Raw genomic sequence first — 20,637 nt, 5'->3', positions numbered from 1 at the left:
ATAAATGTTTTACACAAATCCATTTGTTTCATTCTGGGAGAAAGAAACACTGAGAAAACAGTGTGGTAAAAGACAATTCTGGAAGTACAGTGCAACAAATACTTTTTAGAGTTTGAAAAGTTTCTTTCAAAGCTACCTGCTTACTTTTCAGCAAGCTGTGTAAACCAAAAGGAATCAACAAAATCACAGAGAGTCCTTAAAAAATAAAAATCCTCAAAGTAAGATTAATTTCAAATGGGTTGATGAAACGTTCCAGTCATGTCTGGCACCTGCCTCTGGCCCCTACCCCCATACAGTAAAGAAGGAAAGGCTAAATAAAATTCTGGTTCACTTGTGTGGCCCACCATAGGTCAGATCCCATTTTGAGAAAGAGGCACTCCCTTCTCTTCTAAGCTGAAGGAAAGCAACACCTTAAATGCATAGGAAGGAATCTAATGGAGTGTACCGATCTGTTACTCCTCCACAGCAGTCCACAGAGTAAAAAATTTGTAAATAGGTGTTAAACAGCCTAAGGAACAAGTTCTGCAATGCTAAGAAATTACTAACAGAAGGGATCAATAGAAACCCCAACAATGGCACTTCTACATTTAATTTTTCCTCCCTCAACTGACTTAAAATATGTTCCTGTTCCCATAATGCTTGAAACAGGGAGAAAAAAGCTTGCTTAGAGAGAAATTACATTGAGAGAGATTAATTGAACTAAATCAAACTGAATTCAAAATAAAAAAGCAACAGCATTGTAAATTCCTTGTTGTTTCAATCATCTCTATTCCAGTATCTTACCAGCAGCTCTATTTTGCTTTTAGTCACACATGGAAATAGGGAGACATTATGATTATGAACTCTGGGCCATCAATTAACTGTTGTGGCTTCTGGACTCAAAGCAGCAAAAGACTTCAAAAGCATCATCTATTGACCTAAGTGAAGCACAGTGAAGCAAGCAACTGCATAGCTTAATGGTGCTGCCATTGCTGTTCTTATTGAAAGAGCCTGTGCTTCATATGCTTTGCTGCATAAAGAATACTTCAGACCGATTCCATTTAGATGAATGATATTCCTGTGAAAAGACAAAAAGAAAAAGCACATGCACACTGGACACAACAGTTCTAGCACTCAGGAACAGAGCAGGTCTGGGGTTGTGGGTTGGGGTCTTTTTTCTCAGACAGCTAATTATGCCCTTGCTCCTTTAGCTGGCTAGGGAGGAAAAGATTATGAAAAATATAATGAAATGACATATTCTCAGTGCAACCTGCTAATTCAGTAAGATCAAATTGATGCAAACAGGGGCCTATATCAACAGACTGTTTATTTGAGAGGACATTTGTAATATATCCCTTCTGTAAAGGAACAGACTGCTAGGACTTCTCACACTGGTAGTAAACCCCATTGGCTACCATATATTGGGATCAAACAAGGCCTAGAGAACAGCTAGAAATGCAATGTCACAACCATCTGCAATAGATTCACTCTTCCATGAGCTACCTTCCTAAACAGGCATGACCATAGACTTACTGTAGTAGCTCTGAGATGTTAAGCATATTGCAATGAAGATGTCATTGCTTGGCTTACTTTAGGTATTGTTACGGATACGGTACCACGGACTTTATTGAGCAATTAAAAAATATACACAAGGGACAATAGCTTATTTTTTCTGTATTTTTCAAAATTTTACTTTCTTGCAATTGAAGAACCCAGTTTCAAATATGAAAAGGGCACTTGTTTCTACAGTAATTGTGTACAACTTGCTCAGTTCCAAGTACTGTATTCATTTATTGTTACTGGTGCTGTTCTTACATCTCCTGTTGCTCAGGAACTTCTCTGTTCTTGGAATTACAACTAAGTTGTTCTTTCTGATTCTATTTCCCCATAGAGTTCAGCTAGCTTCTTAAACTCAGGCCCCCAGTCTCCAAGGTAATTATAATCCTGGTCAGACTGTGTTGTGGCTGAATCCAGAGAGCTGATAGAGCCAGTTTCTGACCTATGACCCTCATAGGCATATGTCTGTAGGGAGTCATATGGAGGCACGCTGGGGTCCAGATCAGCCTCTGCCAGTCTTTGTTTAATGAATTCCTGAACATCTATACTGTCAAGGCTTGAAGAGGGCTGATGCCTGGGCACGGGCTTCACTTCAGGACGAATATCCCTCCGATATTTTAGCTCCTCAGCAGCTGATGGATTTCGCAGTGCTGTGATGTCAAATGCTTCAGTGTCTTCTTCTCCACCACCCTCATCATCATACGTGACAACATTTTCCCGGACATCTTCTTCTGAAATGATCAAGGGTTCCTTCTTGCTACGTCTTAGGGTGATGAAAAGGACCACAATTGCTAAAGAGAAAACTGCAGATATTAGATTAGGTTTAAAGTTTATGTTTGAAGTAAGCAGATATATGCTACAGAAATAACAGATACCAAATCACGAATACAGAGGTGTAATGCTTTTATGCTAATATTGATATTCTGACATTATTATGCTGGCCTTGAACTATAGTATCATTAAGTTAGGAATATGTCTGTAATAACAGGTCCCCAAAGTTTTCAAATTTTGAAAGAGCATAGTTATAGCTCTAAGTGAGCAAAGCTTTTGTTGTGTAATTTGTTATATGAAGACAGATTACTGTATGCCTGGAAAGCACCCTTGAAATCTATACTGGCACATTTTGAGACAGTATCCTGCTGAAGTGCAACATGTAGAGGCCACACAATTAAGCAGAAAATTAAGAATGCTACAGTGAAACTACAAATTTCCAGTACAGCCTGGTCTTCCCAAGGGTCAATAAAAAGCACTTTTTCTTGTGTATGCTTGCTTTGTAGGAACTGCTGAGGTTTCTTGAGCCAATAATGAAATCCACAGAAGAACCTCATAAAGGACATAAAAGGGGATAACATACTCTCAGTTAAATGAGAAGTGAGTACCTAAGGCTGAGATTTTTCAGAAACATTGTTAAGAGCTTTCAATGGTTTATTAAAATCAATATTCACTGTGTATTTGCAAGGTTCATTTTTTCCCTTATGAATGTGCGATACTGTATGATAAAAGATAAATTATAAACTAAATGCATTACTGTACATTTTAAAAAGCCTTGTAAAAAACACTAATTCAGAAGTAACCTGTGATAAAAGTAGTCTTTAGAAAACATAAAGACTTCAGAAAAAAAATTCAAAATCCCCTAGTATGTGGGTCACAGTGCAAATCCATTATTTCTTGCCACCTCCATTAGAATGCAGAAAGGCACATGAATAGTACAGGGATATATTGCAGCAAGTTGTGCCTCTGTCAGAAAGAATATTAACTAATAGGTAACATTCAAATTGGCCTGGGCAAAAGAAAAAAAAAATCAAGAGAAAATGCAGTTCCAAGGACATTTATCTAATGGAGTCATCTTATTGTCTCATATGTCCCTTGCCCCTGGGGATTCTGTTGTGCATTGCTATCAGCTCATCCCACAAAGGTAATTAAGAAATGGTTTTTGTATGGTGCTAATGGTGCTTCTTACAGTGTAATGTATTTCCAAAAGCTTTCCTCATCTCCTTCCTATAATTTTTCAGACTGTTCCAGACACAGAATTTGAGTCAATGGTTTTTTGAAATCTTTCCAAATTACAGAAGAAAGATCTGCACTGCTAATTACTTGATAACCTCTGAAAAATTATTTCTGGTGGATCCCAGATACCCATGAATCTACTTTAAAGGAATTTTTTCCTATTAATTTTAGCTCAACCTTTTCCCTCCTAATCACAGCTATGTGTTTCTAATTACCTTCTACTACCAGGCAGCCTCTAGTGCAAAAACATATCATATTATAAATTTCTGCCCTGTCACATTCAGAGAGCTAGAGGAAGAATAGCAGTTCTTAACACTGAAAATAGCTTACCAAAAAGAATGACAACACAGAGCAGGATTGCAATTATAGCTCCTGTGCTCAAGCCAGCAGAGGAGAGGAAAGCTTCAGCATGGCAAGTCCTCACGCGTCCATCTCTTTCACATGCACAAACCCTAATGGTGAGAGTGCTGCTGCTGCTGAGAGGGGGCGTTCCACTGTCAGAAATCAAAACTGGGAGGTAATAGACATCTTGAGTGGTTCGACTGTATCTCCTTCGTCTTGTCAGGATACTGGCTGTGTTATCTACAATATCAAAACCACAGTATCATTGTCATAAAGGAAAAGTGTTACTGACCGTTTCTTTCCCATGCAATAGAAGCATCAGGCATCTTCAACTGGACAGTCCCAATCTGTGAAAATGTACAATCTAGAATTAAAAGTTGGCAGAAAGCATTTGTGGCCAACGGAGGAAAACAGGGAAGTAGGGGAGAGTAGCTAGCATTATGTAAATAAGATCATTTAAGCTCATGTGTCTGTCTTAAGAGTCCAAATGAACTTTGATAAACATTCTGGACCCAGTTTGCAAACGTTTTATTCCATGTTGGCAGTGTATGGACACCTGTAAATGGGAATATATGGAATTCCTCCGCAACATAAACTCTTTTCTATTCTCAGAATAATGTTAAAATGTCTTTAGTAAAAGTCAGAGTAAGACTTTCATATTTCACTGCTTGTGATAGGTTTTGTAACTCAAGTGATCCTTCAGAGAATATCTGAAAGAACAGACAGTGGCCAAAAACTCATGCTGTGGGAAGGTCAGGATGAAGAAGGAGTTGAAGGGAAAGAGAGTAGATATTAGAGGTTCTAAACTGGTGAAGGTTATAGAAAAGCAGAGTGAGGGGAAAGAAAGTGATGTAAAATTTTGTCACCTTTATGTCAGCTACAGGTCCATCTGGCATATATTACAGTCAATGAGAATACTAATGTTTAATTCACGCACAGTGCCGGAGCACAATTAGGGGCACTAATTTAAGACCAAGGCTGCACAACTATAAAAAAAGAAGCTGCCACTCATGCTCCTTCAACTCCAAGAAGCTAAGGGACATAAAGAGAGTTCAGGGGAAGAAATGCTACAATAATAAATAGATATATTGTATTGTTGTATGCATAACACTTCAGTTCAGTTTGTTTCCACCACTATAAAAGTACTGGCACTTGTACAAGAGTCCTCAGATAACCCAAACAAAACTAGAGCCAGTGAGAAATTAGAGACAGGAGGAGTTGCTCAAAGAGGGCAATTGGGACTGGGAAATGGGAAGAGAGTTACTGGAAAAAAAGAGCTTTCCTCTCCTACTACTTGCACATGCATAACAATCATATAGATTCCAAACTGCAGGGTTGCTGGTTTCAAATTTTTTAACAAACAATGCAGGGGTGATAGATGCAAAAATACAGTATGCCTACTGGGTTCTTCTTCCCATTATATATGGAATAGAAAACTTTTCCATTTTATTTACAACTATAGCTACAGTATTAAATGCATTTCTCATAATCTAGGAAAAAATGAAGATTGCAGAGCTATTTACGCCCTATCTTCTGTCAAGCTCTGTGGCAGATTTTAAAGCATTTGTTTTAACTCATTTCACTCTACATTTTGCTTTTGCCTATCACTTGATAGCAGTACTGGGAAAAGCTGGTATCATAGCCCCATCAGCATCATACCATAACACAATACATTTGGTAACAGGTTTCACATGAGAGATTCATATGAGGTGGGAAGTATTACTCTTGCCAAGGTCACAAAGGAACCATGTGGCTGAGCCAAGAAATGAGCATCAGGTTCCACTGCATTCATTTGTTAGACTTTCTTCTGTACCCTCCTTACTTACCTTCTTGGAAAGCTCCAGTATGGTGAGTTGGTTAGGAACTCAATAAGTTTTGTTCTTTTCATTTCCAGCGGGTGCAAAATATGATTTTGTTCTGCAATTGGCTCCTGAAGTCCCCTTCTAGCTGTCTATGTCAAGGTATATTTTTGAGAACTCAAACCTGAACTTCATGATAGCTTCCTCTTTAGAGGCATGACACCAGCCACTTAAAATGACGTTTGTATTCATTCATTCTATTTACAGAGCCTTACTAAAACCAAAATGACAGGAATAGATAATTGTTCTATCTGAAACAATCTGACAAAGAACAACATTGTCACATTATGGAAATGATATTTGCATAGAGGTTATAAAATACTTTTGGTAGAACACACTCTTTTCCTTGCCAAGTTGCCAGATACTGTACGCACTGCCCCCCCGCCCCCCCACCCCCAAAATACAAGTGTGTTTTCAATAATCCACAAAAGAAGCCCAGAACAGATGTGATGATAAGATATATAGTAAATCCGTGTTTTCATTTGACACAGGGTTGTGGAAATGATTCCACAATCTGAAGTATATCAAATGCAAGAAATATTACTTTCATTCCTATAAAAATTTTGTTAAGCCTCAGCTCTTCTACATATTGCTAAATCTGGGCCTGTGAAACCTTATGAAAATATATTGTGGTGTTCTCAACAATGCTGAGATCTTATTGTTAAGAAATAAATGATTTCCACATTATTCTGCAATCAATTATGTAGCAAAGTGTTTTGTGTTATAATTGTGTCACCTGACTGAAAAAAATAAAGCTGGCTATCACTGAAATTCAGACTACATTTCCTGTATAAAGAAAATTCATGCCTATAGCAGCATAAGCAGTGACCTTAAGTCCATAATTATAAACTGTGCTCACCCATGGCACTTCCTAGGCTCTGCCAGTTTAATTCTAAAATATATGGAAGATTCACAAGTCTGATTTGACAAGATTTGGACCAGCTTATTCTTTGAGACATTCATGTCCTTCTACTTTTAAGTAAATGCAGTATATGAACAGTCTCAGTGGTTTATTTTAAATTACTCATAAATCAAGGAGAAAATCTTAGGGAACACAGATTACAAGCAGGTAGATTGTCTGTATGATTTTTTAATTTTTCAACATGTGTTCATTTAATCAGAAGTTAAAATAAGCAGCTGTTTTATCTTTCTGCTACTTTATGTTGCAAAAAATGCTTTGCCCTTTTTTTCCCCCCAAACCCTGCCCATTTGCCACTCCCCACTTTTTATGTCAGACTATCAGGTCCTAACTTCCCTAATATTGCTGGAGGACATGCATAACATCTTCAGTGGTTCACAAAGGGAAACCAACAGAGAGTACAAAATGAGTGTCAGTTGGTCTGTCTGTCAGCTGCCAAAGCACTGGCAGACTGAGCTTTAGATACAGCCAAAGAGCAGAAATAAACCAACATCTCTATGATTAGCATGCAATTTCAAAGGAATACACTATTTTACATAAAAATAAGTTAATGATATACATATACAAGGTGATGACTGCTGCTCCTGCCTTTCTGTGTTCAGAAAAAATCTTCATCATTACCTCTGCCATATGCATGAACAATTCCGCTGACTTTCTAGTTGTTCAGCATCCAATTTATAATTGGTTCCCTTCCTTGAAGTGCAACTCATTACAGCGTATTAACAGAGCTCATCTCTACCATTTTCTTTTTATCTCCTGCACTTGCAGGCTGTTAAACAAGACAAGACTGGAGAGTGAGTTTGAACACTGGACCACTGCTAAATGTCAGCACCCTCCCTGGTATGCCTTTGGGCCAGCTGGAACTCTCTCAGATAATATCCAACCACAGTCTGAGTAGGAACATACACCAAGGACTCTTTCCAAAATGCAGTATGGACAGTAGTGCACCAGCTTTGTCTCCATCCCCTTTAAATAGTGCTCCAACACTATTCCAACAGCCTGTGGGCCTTAAGCATCCCTAACTGCCCTTGTGCCGCACTCCCTGCAGCACATAGCCTCCGTTTCATGCCATGGTAACACTGCTCTGCTGGGCTGCACTACAGCTTTTGCATTATTTCATAAACTTGGAATAGAAAAAAAAACATAATAATGATATCTGAGCTCCACTGGGTACCACATAGAGCCCAGAGGAGACAAAAGGCCAAGTGCTGTGTAGTGTACGCGGAGTCAGTCTGTGTTACTAGGCCTCAGTGCTGAGAACAGTCCCAGTCCTGATTTTCTTTGTGGGTTGTTGCTCTTGTTTTTGTTTTTTCCTCAGCACTTATACTGACACAAAAAAAAACAGGGTCTAACTATTACCAGTCACCCAGAAATCCCACTGAGGTCATTAGAGAAGTGTAACACTCCCATATGCACTTTTTAGGCTGTGTATGTATCAACAGGAAGAGAAAGCAATTTCAAAGATGCACAGTCCTAAGGAGAATTATATTTCATGTTATAGCTAAATGAGAAGATGACAATCACACAACAAAGTTATCTAGAAATTATACATTAAAAAATTAAGGATATGTTCAAGGACTCAGCTTGAAATGTAATTTCCTGTTGGTAACAAGTGATACCATATCCATGAGCTAAGCATTAATATTAATATCTGTAATGTCTCTCATCCCAAAAGAAAAAATCCTCAGATCTTATACAGCTAACTCCAAAAGGTGATAGCAAGTTCTATTACCGATAATAATAGTCCTTTATATCTGCTTAATATGTTTTGTTATTTCTGTTGTTACATTTTCTATAAGCTCCAAACATTTCAGTTCAGCTACCTTGTCTGCATAAGTAAGAAAATCCCATAAAATTCAGTTCACATGAATCTTCCTGGGCATATATCCAAGGAAGACCCAGCATTCAAACCTGAGCAGAAAAGCATAGCCTCCTCCATTCCTCCCCTGACATAAATCTAACACAGAGTGAGTGATCCAGTATCACTATACAGCTACAGAAGCAGGGATGAAAATGTAGGCTGAAAAGAAAAACATCATAGACCTAATACACCGAAGAAAAACCGAACAAGAAAGGTTTAAGGGTCTTTGCCAACAGGTTGGCCAACCTGGTAAGGAGGGCTTTAAACTAGGAAAGATGGGGGAAGGGGAGAATTATAGTGACAGGGTAGCTGGCAAAAGACTGCTCAAGTCAGGATGCCTCCAACAGGTGAATGCAGCCAGGGAAGTGCGCATGGGATGTGGCTATGGAGGATCCTCTTGTATCCCTCCTGGAAAACCTGCATGCTCGATCACCTCTCTGAAATGCCTGTACACCAATGCACGCAGCATGGGGAACAAACAGGAAGAACTAGAGATCTGTGTGCGGTCGCAGGGCCATGATCTCATTGCCATTACAGAGACATGGTGGGATAGCTCGCATGACTGGAGTGCTGTCATGGATGGCTACGTGCTTTTTAGGAAAGACAGGCCAGGAAAGCGAGGTGGAGGAGTTGCTCTTTATGTGAGAGAGCAACTGGAATGTATTGAGCTGTGCCTAGGGGTGGATGAAGAGCGAGTCGAGAGCGTATGGGTAAGGATTAAAGGGCAGGCTAGCATGGGTGACACTGTTGTGGGTGTTTACTACAGGCCACCTGATCAGGAAGAGGAAGTCGATGAGGCCTTCTACAGACAGCTGGAAGTAGCCTCACGATCCCAGGCCCTGGGTCTCATGGGGGACTTCAACCACCCCGATATCTGCTGGAAAGACAACACAGCTAGGCACAAACAGTCCAGGAGGTTCCTGCAGAGCATTGGTGACCACTTCTTGACACAGGTGGTGGAGGAGCCAACAAGGAGAGGTGTGCTGCTGGACCTCGTACTAACAAACAAAGAAGGACTGGTGGAAGATGTGAAGGTCGGGGGCTGCCTTGGCTGCAGTGACCATGAGATGGTGGAGTTCAGGATCCTGCGAGGAGGCAGCAGGGCACCAAGTAGGATCGCAACCCTGGGCTTCAGGAGAGCAAACTTTGGCCTCTTCAGGGACCTACTTGGAGGAATCCCATGGGTGAGGGCCCTAGAAGGAAGGGGCGTTCAAGAGAGCTGGTTAATATTCAAACATCACTTCCTCCAGGCTCAAGAGCGGTGCATCCCTATGAGTAGGAAGCCAAGCAAAGGAGGCAGGAGACCTGCATGGATGAGCAAGGAGCTCCTGGCAAAACTCAACCAGCAGAAGGAAGTCTACAGAAAGTGGAAAGGGGGACAGGCCACTTGGGAGGAATATAGGAACGTTGTCAGAGTATGCAGAGATGCGACGAGGAAGGCTAAGGCCCGTTTGGAATTAAATCTGGCTAGAGATGTCAAGGACAGCAAGAAGGGCTTCTTCAAATACATCAGTAGCAAGAGGAAGACTAGGGAAAATGTGAGCCCTTTGCTGAATGGGGTGGGTGCCCTGGTGATGAAGGATACAGAGAAGGCAGAGTTACTGAATGCCTTCTTTGCTTCAGTCTTTACTGCTCAGGCCAGCCCTCAGGAACCCCAGATCCTGGAGGCAAGAGAGAAAGTCTGGAGAGAGGAAGACTTTCCCTTGGTGGAGGAGGAGTGGGTTAGAGATCATTTAAGCAAACTTGACACCCACAAATCCATGGGCCCCAATGGGATGCACCCACGAGTGCTGAGGGAGCTGGCGGACATTATTGCTAAGCCACTCTCCATCATCTTTGAAAGGTCATGGAGGACAGGAGAGGTGCCTGAGGACTGGAAGAAAGCCAATGTCACCCCAGTCTTCAAAAAGGGCAAGAAGGAGGACCCAGGGAACTACAGGCCAGTCAGCCTCACCTCCATCCCTGGAAAGGTGATGGAGCAGCTCATCCTGGAGGCCATCTCCAAGCATGTGGAGGACAAGAAGGTGATCAGGAGTAGTCAGCATGGCTTCACCAAGGGGAAATCATGCTTAACCAATCTGATAGCCTTCTCTGATGGAATGACTGGCTGGGTAGATGAGGGGAGAGCAGTGGATGTTGTCTCCCTTGACTTCAGCAAGGCTTTTGACACCGTCTGCCATAACATCCTCATAGGTAAGCTCAGGAAGTGTGGGTTAGATGAGTGGACAGTGAGGTGGATTGAGAACTGGCTGAATGGCAGAGCTCAGAGAGTTGTGATCAGTGGCACAGAGTCTAGTTGGAGGCCTGTAGCTAGCGGTGTCCCCCAGGGGTCAGTCCTGGGTCCAGTCTTGTTCAACTTCTTCATCAATGACCTGGATGAAGGGACAGAGTGCACCCTCAGCAAGTTTGCTGACGATACAAAACTGGGAGGAGTGGCTGATACGCCAGAGGGCTGTGCTGCCATTCAGAGAGACCTGGACAGGTTGGAGAGGTGGGCGGAGAGGAACCTCCTGAAGTTCAACAAAGGCAAGTGCAGGGTCCTGCACCTGGGGAGGAATAACCCCATGCACCAGTACAGGCTGGGGGTTGACCTGCTGGAAAGCAGCTCTGCGGAGAAGGACCTGGGAGTGCTGGTGGACACCAAGTTAAGCATGAGGCAGCAATGTGCCCTTGTGGCCAAGAAGGCCAATGGTCTCCTGGGCTGCATCAGGAAGAGTGTTGCCAGCAGGTCGAGGGAGGTGATTCTCCCCCTCTACTCAGCCCTGGTGAGGCCCCACCTGGAGTACTGCGTCCAGTTCTGGGCTCCCCAGTACAAGAGGGATGTGGCACTACTGCAGCAAGTCCAGCGAAGGGCTACAAAGATGATTAGGGGACTGGAGCATCTCTTTTATGAGGAAAGGCTGAGAGAGCTGGGCCTGTTTAGCTTGCAGAAGAGAAGGCTGAGAGGAGATCTTATCAACGTGTACAAGTATCTGAAGGGAGGGTGTCGAGAGGATGGGACCAGACTCTTTTCAGTGGTGCCGAGCGACAGGACGCAAGGCAATGGGCACAAACTGAAACACAGATGCTTCCATCTGAACATGAGGAAAAACCTTTTCACTGTGAGGGTGACAGAGCACTGGAAGAGGTTGCCCCAAGAGGTTGTGGGGTCTCCTTCTCTGGAGATATTCAAAACCCGCCTGGACGCGATCCTGTGCAATGTGCTCTAGGTGACCCTGCTTGAGCAGGGGGGTTGGACTAGATGATCTCCAGAGGTCCCTTCCAACCTCAGCGATTCTGTGATTCTGCGATTCTGTGATTAAGTCACAGATGACTTTTGTAGCAACCCAGCAGTAATGAAAGGATTTCAGCACAAAAGATTATTGGCAAAGCTGCAGAGAAAAGAACACTGAGATATGAGCATTGGTATAAGCATAACTGCGGACAGATGGGGAAAATATTGTGAGGACAAAAATCAAAACTGTAAGAAAAATAAAACAAAAAGATCAACTTGACAACATAGACAAAGCGGACAATTCTAAGGTTACAATGAAGAAATCTTGAAAGAGTTGTATTTAAAACATGCATAGTGTGTGTACAGCGCAATTTGGTCCATGAAACTTACATTTTTATGCTGCATAGTACAAATAAAAACTGGAAAAAATAAGACTTTTTTTTCTTGTAATGTTTTGACATTGTAAAAGTAAATATTAACATGAGACAATATTAAGCAAAGATGTAGCTTGAATCAAATTTTCTACATATATAGATGGGCTTAAAATGAGTGGAGTCATGGTTAATCTGTGGTATTTGTATTCTCTAAGTAGTAACTAGAGTTCTGTAGAAGCAGACTTTTCATTACATGTATGGAGGAGATTTTGTAACATACACAACTATAAACATTCTCAAAGAAACTGTGTGAAACTTCTCCTTCAATACAATTTCACAAATTTGTACACAAGCAAAAAAGTATGGTCATAAGCTTTTGGGTACTGGCATGGAAGTTCCCTGTTCCCATTACCATCAAAAATTCTAATTCTCACTATTACAATAGTAAGAGTTACATATAGAGTGTAGGTCTGTGTGTAAATAATGGAAAAGAATCCTAGCTCTTATGTGGTGTTCTTCCTCAGGAGATCTTTTCAAATATTTTACAAATGAGATCACTAACATTTTTACAGAGAGGGAAACAGGCTAAGATTCTTTAAAAGTCACTGAGAACCAAGGATAGTGGCCAATGACCAAAGCTAATGACATTGGCATAAAACAGAAATCATGTCTCTTATGTCCTAGTCAGAGTTCTATTCTTGAGGACAACAGAAAGGTATGCCAGCAAAATGAACAGATAATAAAAATTTAGCCAAACTGCAGTTCCAACTGCATCCTAACAGTTATTCTGATGTGTTTAACTTTCTATGCTTTAATTAAATTGTTCACTTTCCTCATCAAAAACTGTTGGAAGACCCATTCAGAGGGGAAGTAGAAGGAGAGCAGTTTTTATGACAAGAAACTTAGCATTAAATAAAAAAATCCCACAAACTGTCAAAGCTAAAGACAGCTGAATACAAAGGCAGATTCTGATGACCTAGGAAAGGGTTTACTGAGGGGGAAAGGAAAAAAAAACAACTACACTATATCAACAAAGCTAGTTTGAGAGAGAGGAGGATAATGGCTGGACAAGTTTCTTTGACACCTGCAAACAGATACAGCAGACAGGTAGGGAAGACAGGTGTATAGGAGAGCAACAATAGCATTAGATAAGAACTATAGATGTGATTCTTCTAGGTCCAGAAGGAAAGTTCTTTTTATCTCTCAATAGATTTAAACTATGAATTTAATCTCTGAGAAGTATGATAAGAACTAGGACTTGCTGGAGATTAAAGCATTGGCTGCCATGGGAAAATTAACAGCTCCAATGTAGGTTAACAAAAATTTATCACATTCCCTGTGGTGCACATTGCCCCAGTTCATGATCATTAAACTTCCTCACATTTGGGCTGTCCTTTGCAAACATGGCAAGTTAGAATTTAAGATTCATCTCAGCTGGGTTTGAGGTTGCATATAATAAATTCTACATGGCTCTAATGCAGCAGCTCTTCACTCTCTGAAGATGAACTCGTCTATGAAGCCAGACTGCAAACCGTACACAAGGCTGTTATCACATTCCTCTTTTCCATCATCTCTGCATTTTTATATTGAGCTCCTGAACTAAGAAAAGAAATGAAGGAAAATCAAAGAAGCAGAGATACAATGATAGCACCATGGAAGGTGACCGCTGGAGGATACTAATTTATTTATTATTCACAATTTGAGAATTCTTTTGACACACTATACATTACAGGTAGGCAAAAGAGAAATGGAAGTAAAAAGAAAAACCCTGTTTATAGCTTTAGGCATATTTTAATTTGCTTCTCAGCTCTGCTTAAATCAGCAATTCAACTTTTATACGTTTTCTGAAAAGTCATAATTAATTAAAACCAAAACAAAATATATTGGAGTGATTTGCATGTCTTATATTTCTAAAGTGAGAATAGTTTTAATTTGTTTATGTGGGACAACACTGAAAGGCATTTCTGTTTCATTTCTTTACTGATAACTCTGGGAAATATTTTTTCTTTTGTGCTGGTTTCAAAGCTATTGCCAATGGGCTTTCTTTCTAGTTCAGTGGGCAGCAAAAATGCAAAGCAATATAGCAGATGTTTGGGGCCTGAAACATAGTTATTTGCTTATGGGTTGGTTTGTGAAACACCAAAAGGTAGCACCACTGAAAACAAACAAAAAAGAAACATGCACTGTCTTGTCCTTCTGGTGAACCTTGGATTCAACTTTTTTAATCAAAAAAATATCAAAGATGTTCACAGTCTTGAGAAAGATAAATGTCTCCCTCTACAGCAGTTATCTAACACTTCCCTATTTCTAGAAAGCCAAGCTTTCCAGTAGTTACTGTATATGTTTTTTAAGTTACTGTCTTCTGTATCTGCAAAAAAAATCCCCTTTTACGTCTACATTTTGATTCTGCAATATCTACTCAAATTACTGTACAATCTGTTTACAGTCACCATGTATAATGCTAACTCTGCATTTCTCAAACATCATTCCATTTTCTCTCTTCTGTAGAATTCTCCTACAGTTGTAACTTGTGTTCTTCACAGAATGATACTTCATTGACAGGGCAGTAGTAACTTGCAATACCATATAAACTGAGAAAGCATGCCACTTAGATGTAAAGAAAGGCAGGAACTATGTAGTTGTTTCCCACTTATGTTGATTGAAAAGGGTGAAATTCAAACACTGACTTCTTCTAATGCCATTTAGATGCCCTAGAACAACTAAGACTCCGAATGAAGATCTGCTATCTGGCATGCTTATTTGCAACTTTAAAGGCCTAAAATCAGTTCACTTCCCTGCCACAGACTTCTTGTGCAATATGGTAGGAGATGAGTACGTGTATTGGGAATATATGTAAGAGAAATAAACAGAAACGTCCTCAAGGAAATTCACGCTGGGATGGGGTGAACTGCTCTCTGGAGGTTGTTCTCTTCCTAAATAACAGCAAACACCAGGTAAAACTGATTCTTTTATGACTCAGTTTCCATCTTTAAAATAGGAAAAATGTTAATTTGTATCACAGGCATTAGTGGATGAACACAATTCAAATTTGGTTTTAAAGAGATGCCACTGAGCTCAAACAGATTTGCACTAGATTTTATATAAAAGCAGGTCTCTACTTTTGTGGATATTAAAATATCCTATGGCATAATATTAACCAAAAAAAATGTCGAAAGGGTTAGTATTAGAAAATTAGTCTACCTTTGTTCCAGCTTCAGAATATTCTCCCTCACTGGGCTATTTTCAGAAAGCCAAACCTTTGATAAAAGTGAGCAGAGGGAAAAAAAAAAAAAACTGCAAAGATTTACAAGAAATAAAACCTTTGTCCTGAAGAAATAAAATGAGAGGAAAACAAATGCTAAGCATTCTAAAGGGAACTGCTCTTCCTTGAAAGTAAGGTAAGCTTTACCTGTCTATTTTTAGAAGTCAGCAGTCTCAATTTATTAAGGTAAGGGTATGTACAAATCTTATTGGCACAGCTGGGTGAACTTGTACAGCCTCTGCACCAAAACTTGTAGTCCAGGAAATCTGCAAGAGTCACTGGAGCATCCAATTAAAACTGCATGTCTTGTGAAAAAAAAAAATCCCCAGCAAAACCCTGTTTTACAGCATTTAAAAGTCATAATGCTCCCTTGAACCTAAGTTAACTCTCCTCTGGAGGTTCAATCTTTTGCCAACTGCCTGAAGAGTATGCTGTAACTTTTGCAGGAGATCTCTAGTAGGTAACAAAATAGGCAGAAAGAGGGAATGAATTTCTTAAACTCAGAGAGAGAGAAAGAAAGAGAGAGAGGAAGAGAAGGAGAGATCATGCATATGTGTGTGTCTATATATTAACATTTGGGGATATATTTTCCATCAAACTAACAAATTTTGACAAATATATCAACTATTCCTTAAACATCTGGAAAAAATATGATTCTTTCAGGATAAAAGAGGTATGATTTTAAAATTCAGTACTTTCAAACAGCTCTATTATGAATAGATCCTTTCATCTTTTTTCTGATTCCTGATGGAAGGTTCTTTTAGTCTATACTGCCCTGACAAGTTTTAAATGGAACATCCAATAGCACCTATGTTTGATTAAGCTAAAGCTGTATATTTAAGACATCTCACACACACACACACACACACATACACTTGCACACACACATAGAGCTCTTCCCTCTACTTACATTTATATATACACATACACAGTGAAAAGGGGTTCAAAATTATCTATAATAACATCTTAAAAAACAAAGTGAGAAGAACACAGCCAACACAGAAGAACTGAGATATGTAGCATCTGAACTGCAGTATAAAAGCACCTCCAAATTAAATGGGTATTTGGCTGCTCAGGTTTTAATTGAAATTGCAACATTTTGCTGAACAGAATAAATTGTCAACAGCCTTGTTTTTCATTAAAAAGCCATCATAAGTACATTTCCCAAGCAAACAAAAAGGCACCTTACCTGGGTTTGCTTTCTAGAACAACAGAATTCAGGGAATGATTACAACTTAATGCTTTTTTTTGTATAGCAAAGAAATTTTATTACTGCTCTTGTTCTGTCCTGCTTACATGTGCATGGATATCACAATATTTTGCTCATACTCTTAAACCTTTGCTTTCTCTAAACAGTACTTTGTCAGTATATAAAAAACCTCAACCAGAATCACAGAACCTACTGTGAGATAAGAACTAGCCAGTAGGGGAAAATGTATCATAATCTGTCTTTTCCATTTTTTCTTTAAAATTGTAAAGAACAACAGAATCCCAAAGGTGATCCAAGCAATTCTTTGGTTTGCCCAGACTGCATTATTTGATATAGCCCTGTCTCCTGACCTACATTTCCCTGAGGGTTGTAAGCTGTGCATTATGAGGGCGCATATCCAAAGGCTGGAGCTTTAACACTGTGGATTATTACTGAGTAAAGGCACAAGCTCAGGCTCAAGAGCTATGGGCTTAACTGGTCATAGGAACAATTATCTAGACAGATATTTTAACATCCTCTTATTTCCTCTACTAAAGTCACAGAATATTACTGGCATGAGTCATAAGAATTACAGAATCGCAGAATGGTTGAGGGGTCACCCAGACCAGGCTGCACAAGACTGTGTCTAGTTGGGTTTTGAATATTTCCAAGGATGGAGACTCCACAACCTCTCCTGGCAATCTGTTCCAGTGCTCAGTCACCCTCACAGTAAAGAAGTTTTTCCTAATGTTCAGATGGAACTTCCTGTGTTTCAGTTCAAGCCTGTTGCCTCTCACACTAAAAAGAGTCTGGCCCCATCTTCTTTACACCCTCCTATCAGGTATTTATACACATTGATAAGATCCCCCCTCAGCCTTCTCTTCTCCAGGCTAAACAGTCCCAGCTCTCTCAGCCTTTCCTCAGATGAGAGATGCTTCAGTCCCTTAAACATCTAAGTAGCCCTTTGCTGGACTTGCTCCAGTAGCTCCATATCTCTCTTGTACTGGGGAGCCCAGCTCTGGACACAGCACTTCAGGTGTGGCCTCACCAGGGCTGGGCAGAGGGGGAGAATCACCTCCCTCGACCTGTTGGCAACCCTCTTCCTAATGCTACCCAGGATGCCACTGACCTTCTTTACTGCAAGGGCACATTGTTGGCTCATGGTCAACTTGCTGTCTACTAAGAACCCCAGGTCCTTCTCTGCAGAGCTGCTCTCCAGCTGGCTCGCACCCAGTATGTACCAGTGCATGGAGTTATTCCTCCCCAGGTACAGGACTTGGCATTTCCCCTTGTTGTTCCTCTCTGCCCATCTCTCCAGCCTGTTGAGGTCCCTTTGAATGGCAGCACAGCCCTTTGGTGTATCAGCCACGCCTCCCAGTTTTGTATTGTCTGCAAACTTGCTGAGGGTGTGCTCCGTCCCATCGCCCAAGTCATTAATGAATAAGGTGAATAGGACCAGAGAAGGATTGACCCTGGGGTACACTGCTAGTTACAGGTCTCCAACTAGACTTTGAGCCACTGATCACAACCCTCTGAGCTCGGTTGTTCAGCCAGTTTTCAGTCCACCTCACTGTCTGCTTATTTGCACATGCCTGTGAGGATGTTATGAGAGATAGCGTCCGAAGTCTTACTGAAGAACTATCTAAATCATACATATGTCAGGTTCGTATACTGCTACAGTCTATACAGTTCGGTAGGGACAAACCAGAAATCTCACACTTGTGCAGCTTCTCTGGGTTTCAGTGAAAGTGCACTGATATAAGTGTTAAAATTTAGAGATCCAATTCTATACTGCAGAGTCTTTTGATCTTGTAGCTCCACTGATGATAATGGAGTAGCACAACATTAATCCAATGGTGTCTTGGGGCTCAAAGTCAGAGCAGAATTCTGTTGCTCAAGGTTATGAAAACAAGGGAAGAAAATGTCTATTAAAATATTTTTAAGCTCCAAAGATAACTGTAGTTCCCCTTTCAGGGAAATATAGCTTCACAGTGACAAATATAAGTATCACAGAGTACCACTTTCAACCTGACATCCAGGTTTTGTTTTTTATCATTTTGCAAAACATTATCGGAAATTGTTTTGAGGCAATTGTAGCAGTTCTTTTTTCTTTAAAAAACATAACAAAACAAAAATTTCTCTAAGAATCTTAGCCATTATTAAATCCAGAAGGAAAAATAGTGGCTAGCACATGTTAAGAGCATTCTGATCTTTTTTTGTTAACAGCTGATCCTCAAAAACATGATTTTTCAGAAGTGCAAACTTGCAACAGACATAAGAAACGACTCTTTTTCCCATCATCTCTCATCTATTTCCAAGACTAGAAAGCAACGGAAATTCTATTTCTGAATAGGAACAGATGATAAAAATGAAAGTTGTAAATGCAAGAAAACTGGAATTGGAAATGCACTTTACAAGTGTTTCACTCATATTTTACATATAGATTGTATCATAAAGAAAATGTCTCAATAAAGGGCAGTGTTTAAACAACACAATCCAAAGGTCATGTGTTGAGTAAAACAGTGCCAATTCTTTAAATTTTAAGGAGTTTTCTAGTTGTTTGCTAAGTTAAACTTCTTGCTATGATTTCAGTTAAACTGTCTTTATGTTAATCATAGGACAAAATTGGAAATTACATTTCTGGAGTCTTGGTAGATACAGTAGTTTTATGCAAGATGCTACAGAAAGTGCATACTTTTGTAACTCTTTAGGTGGAGCATAATTCCCAGTAGGCCTTAATTTTAAAGGACACCTATCAGAGTCTGGTTCCCTCCTCTACTTTCCCCCACCAAAACCAAATTAGGATACTCTACATGCTGGCTTCTGCTATTGGTGGTAAACCCAGCACTCACTGCTCTTGGGGAAGTAAAAGAAGCAGCAAACAAACTATTGGAACAAATAACATGACTAGAATTTTTTCTTTCTAACTGTAAGTATAGCTAAACATTGGAACAAGTTCTTTAGGAAGATTATGCAATGTCCTGAAAGTTTCCCTGAAAGGTTTTAAAAAACAGAGCAGAAAATATCTGTGAAGAATAGTTTTAACATCACTATATGTGTCATAGATACAATGATGAAGTTAACACTTCTCAGTCACCGCAAATGACTATTGGGCTATAAGATGTCAGAAGGTATTCTGTGGACCTACTGCAAAAACATAACTGTAAAATAAACCCCAAATTTCCATACACACATACAAACACCTCCTCCCCCACACATGCATACATAAAAACCCCAGATGAAAGTAACAGACGAGCATTTCATTTTCATCAGGTTGCAAAATGGAAATCATGGGGTAATACTCAACAAGATGGTGAGGTTCGTTTTGGTATTTTGGAAAGGCTGGATGATTCTTTCATTTAAGGAATGTTCAAAAACACTTGACTAGGTGACTCTGAAGGCACTCTTCCCTCTGGGCCTATTTGCTATAATTTTCTGATTGCACCTTTTTAGGTATACTTTGTTAGGAAGGACATGAAGAGACACATTTTCACCCAGGAAGCACTGGCAGATATACTCTTGGTATTAAACCAGTAAGAGCAAGCAGGAATTCAACCTTTTATGCTCCTTAAATTCTTAGTTTCTCCTTTAAGAAGGGCAATAAACTTGACTGTACTTACTGGGTGTTATTCACCTCGAAATAGACCAAAATGCCAGCGTATTTTCATTAACCTACTTTTTAAAGACATTCCTGAATGTATGAAAAAAACTATAACATATAAACACTGAAGTAAGATGTATATAAAAAGGAAAGCGAATATGTGATTATTCACAGTTTGCGAAATTTTGTATACATCACCATGTCCCTTATATCAGCCAGTTCAGTGATGAGAGATTACAGTTTTCCCCTTCTGTCAAGAAATATATGGAAATTGATCTGCTCAGTGAAACATCCTAGACAAAACAGAAACCCATTTCTTACAGATTAATAGCTTTGATTTACCTTCATTGTCCCTTAGAGTAAAGTTGGGATTCAAAGAAAGCCCTTCATCAAGAGAAAAATGGAATCTTGCCCCGTTTGCAGAGCTATCTTTGTCAGTTGCACTGATAGTCTGAATTACCTGAAATAAAAAT

General features: G+C 40.0%; 1 protein-coding gene across 2 annotated transcripts in view; it reads right to left on the bottom strand.

Annotated features, from left to right (window-relative positions):
* Nucleotides 1-1,655: 1,655 nt before the first annotated feature.
* Nucleotides 1,656-20,637, bottom strand: part of CDH18 (cadherin 18) — a 186,081-nt gene continuing 167,099 nt past the window's right edge. Inside the window, exons 9-11 of one of the 2 annotated variants that reach the window (XM_013952442.2) lie at nucleotides 20,507-20,624; nucleotides 3,874-4,125; nucleotides 1,656-2,339 (exon numbers count right to left, since the gene is read on the bottom strand). In XM_013952442.2, coding sequence (XP_013807896.1) covers nucleotides 1,837-2,339; nucleotides 3,874-4,125; nucleotides 20,507-20,624 — 873 coding nt within the window. In that variant the 3' untranslated portion in view covers nucleotides 1,656-1,836. The remainder of the gene's footprint in view (nucleotides 2,340-3,873; nucleotides 4,126-20,506; nucleotides 20,625-20,637) is intronic. The other variant, XM_067292404.1, reaches the window with a different exon arrangement.

The sequence above is a fragment of the Apteryx mantelli genome, chromosome 2 (genome assembly GCF_036417845.1).
Source record: "Apteryx mantelli isolate bAptMan1 chromosome 2, bAptMan1.hap1, whole genome shotgun sequence".
In the NCBI taxonomy this organism is placed as follows: Eukaryota; Metazoa; Chordata; class Aves; order Apterygiformes; family Apterygidae; genus Apteryx; species Apteryx mantelli.
This window is presented reverse-complemented; position numbering and strand designations above follow the sequence as displayed.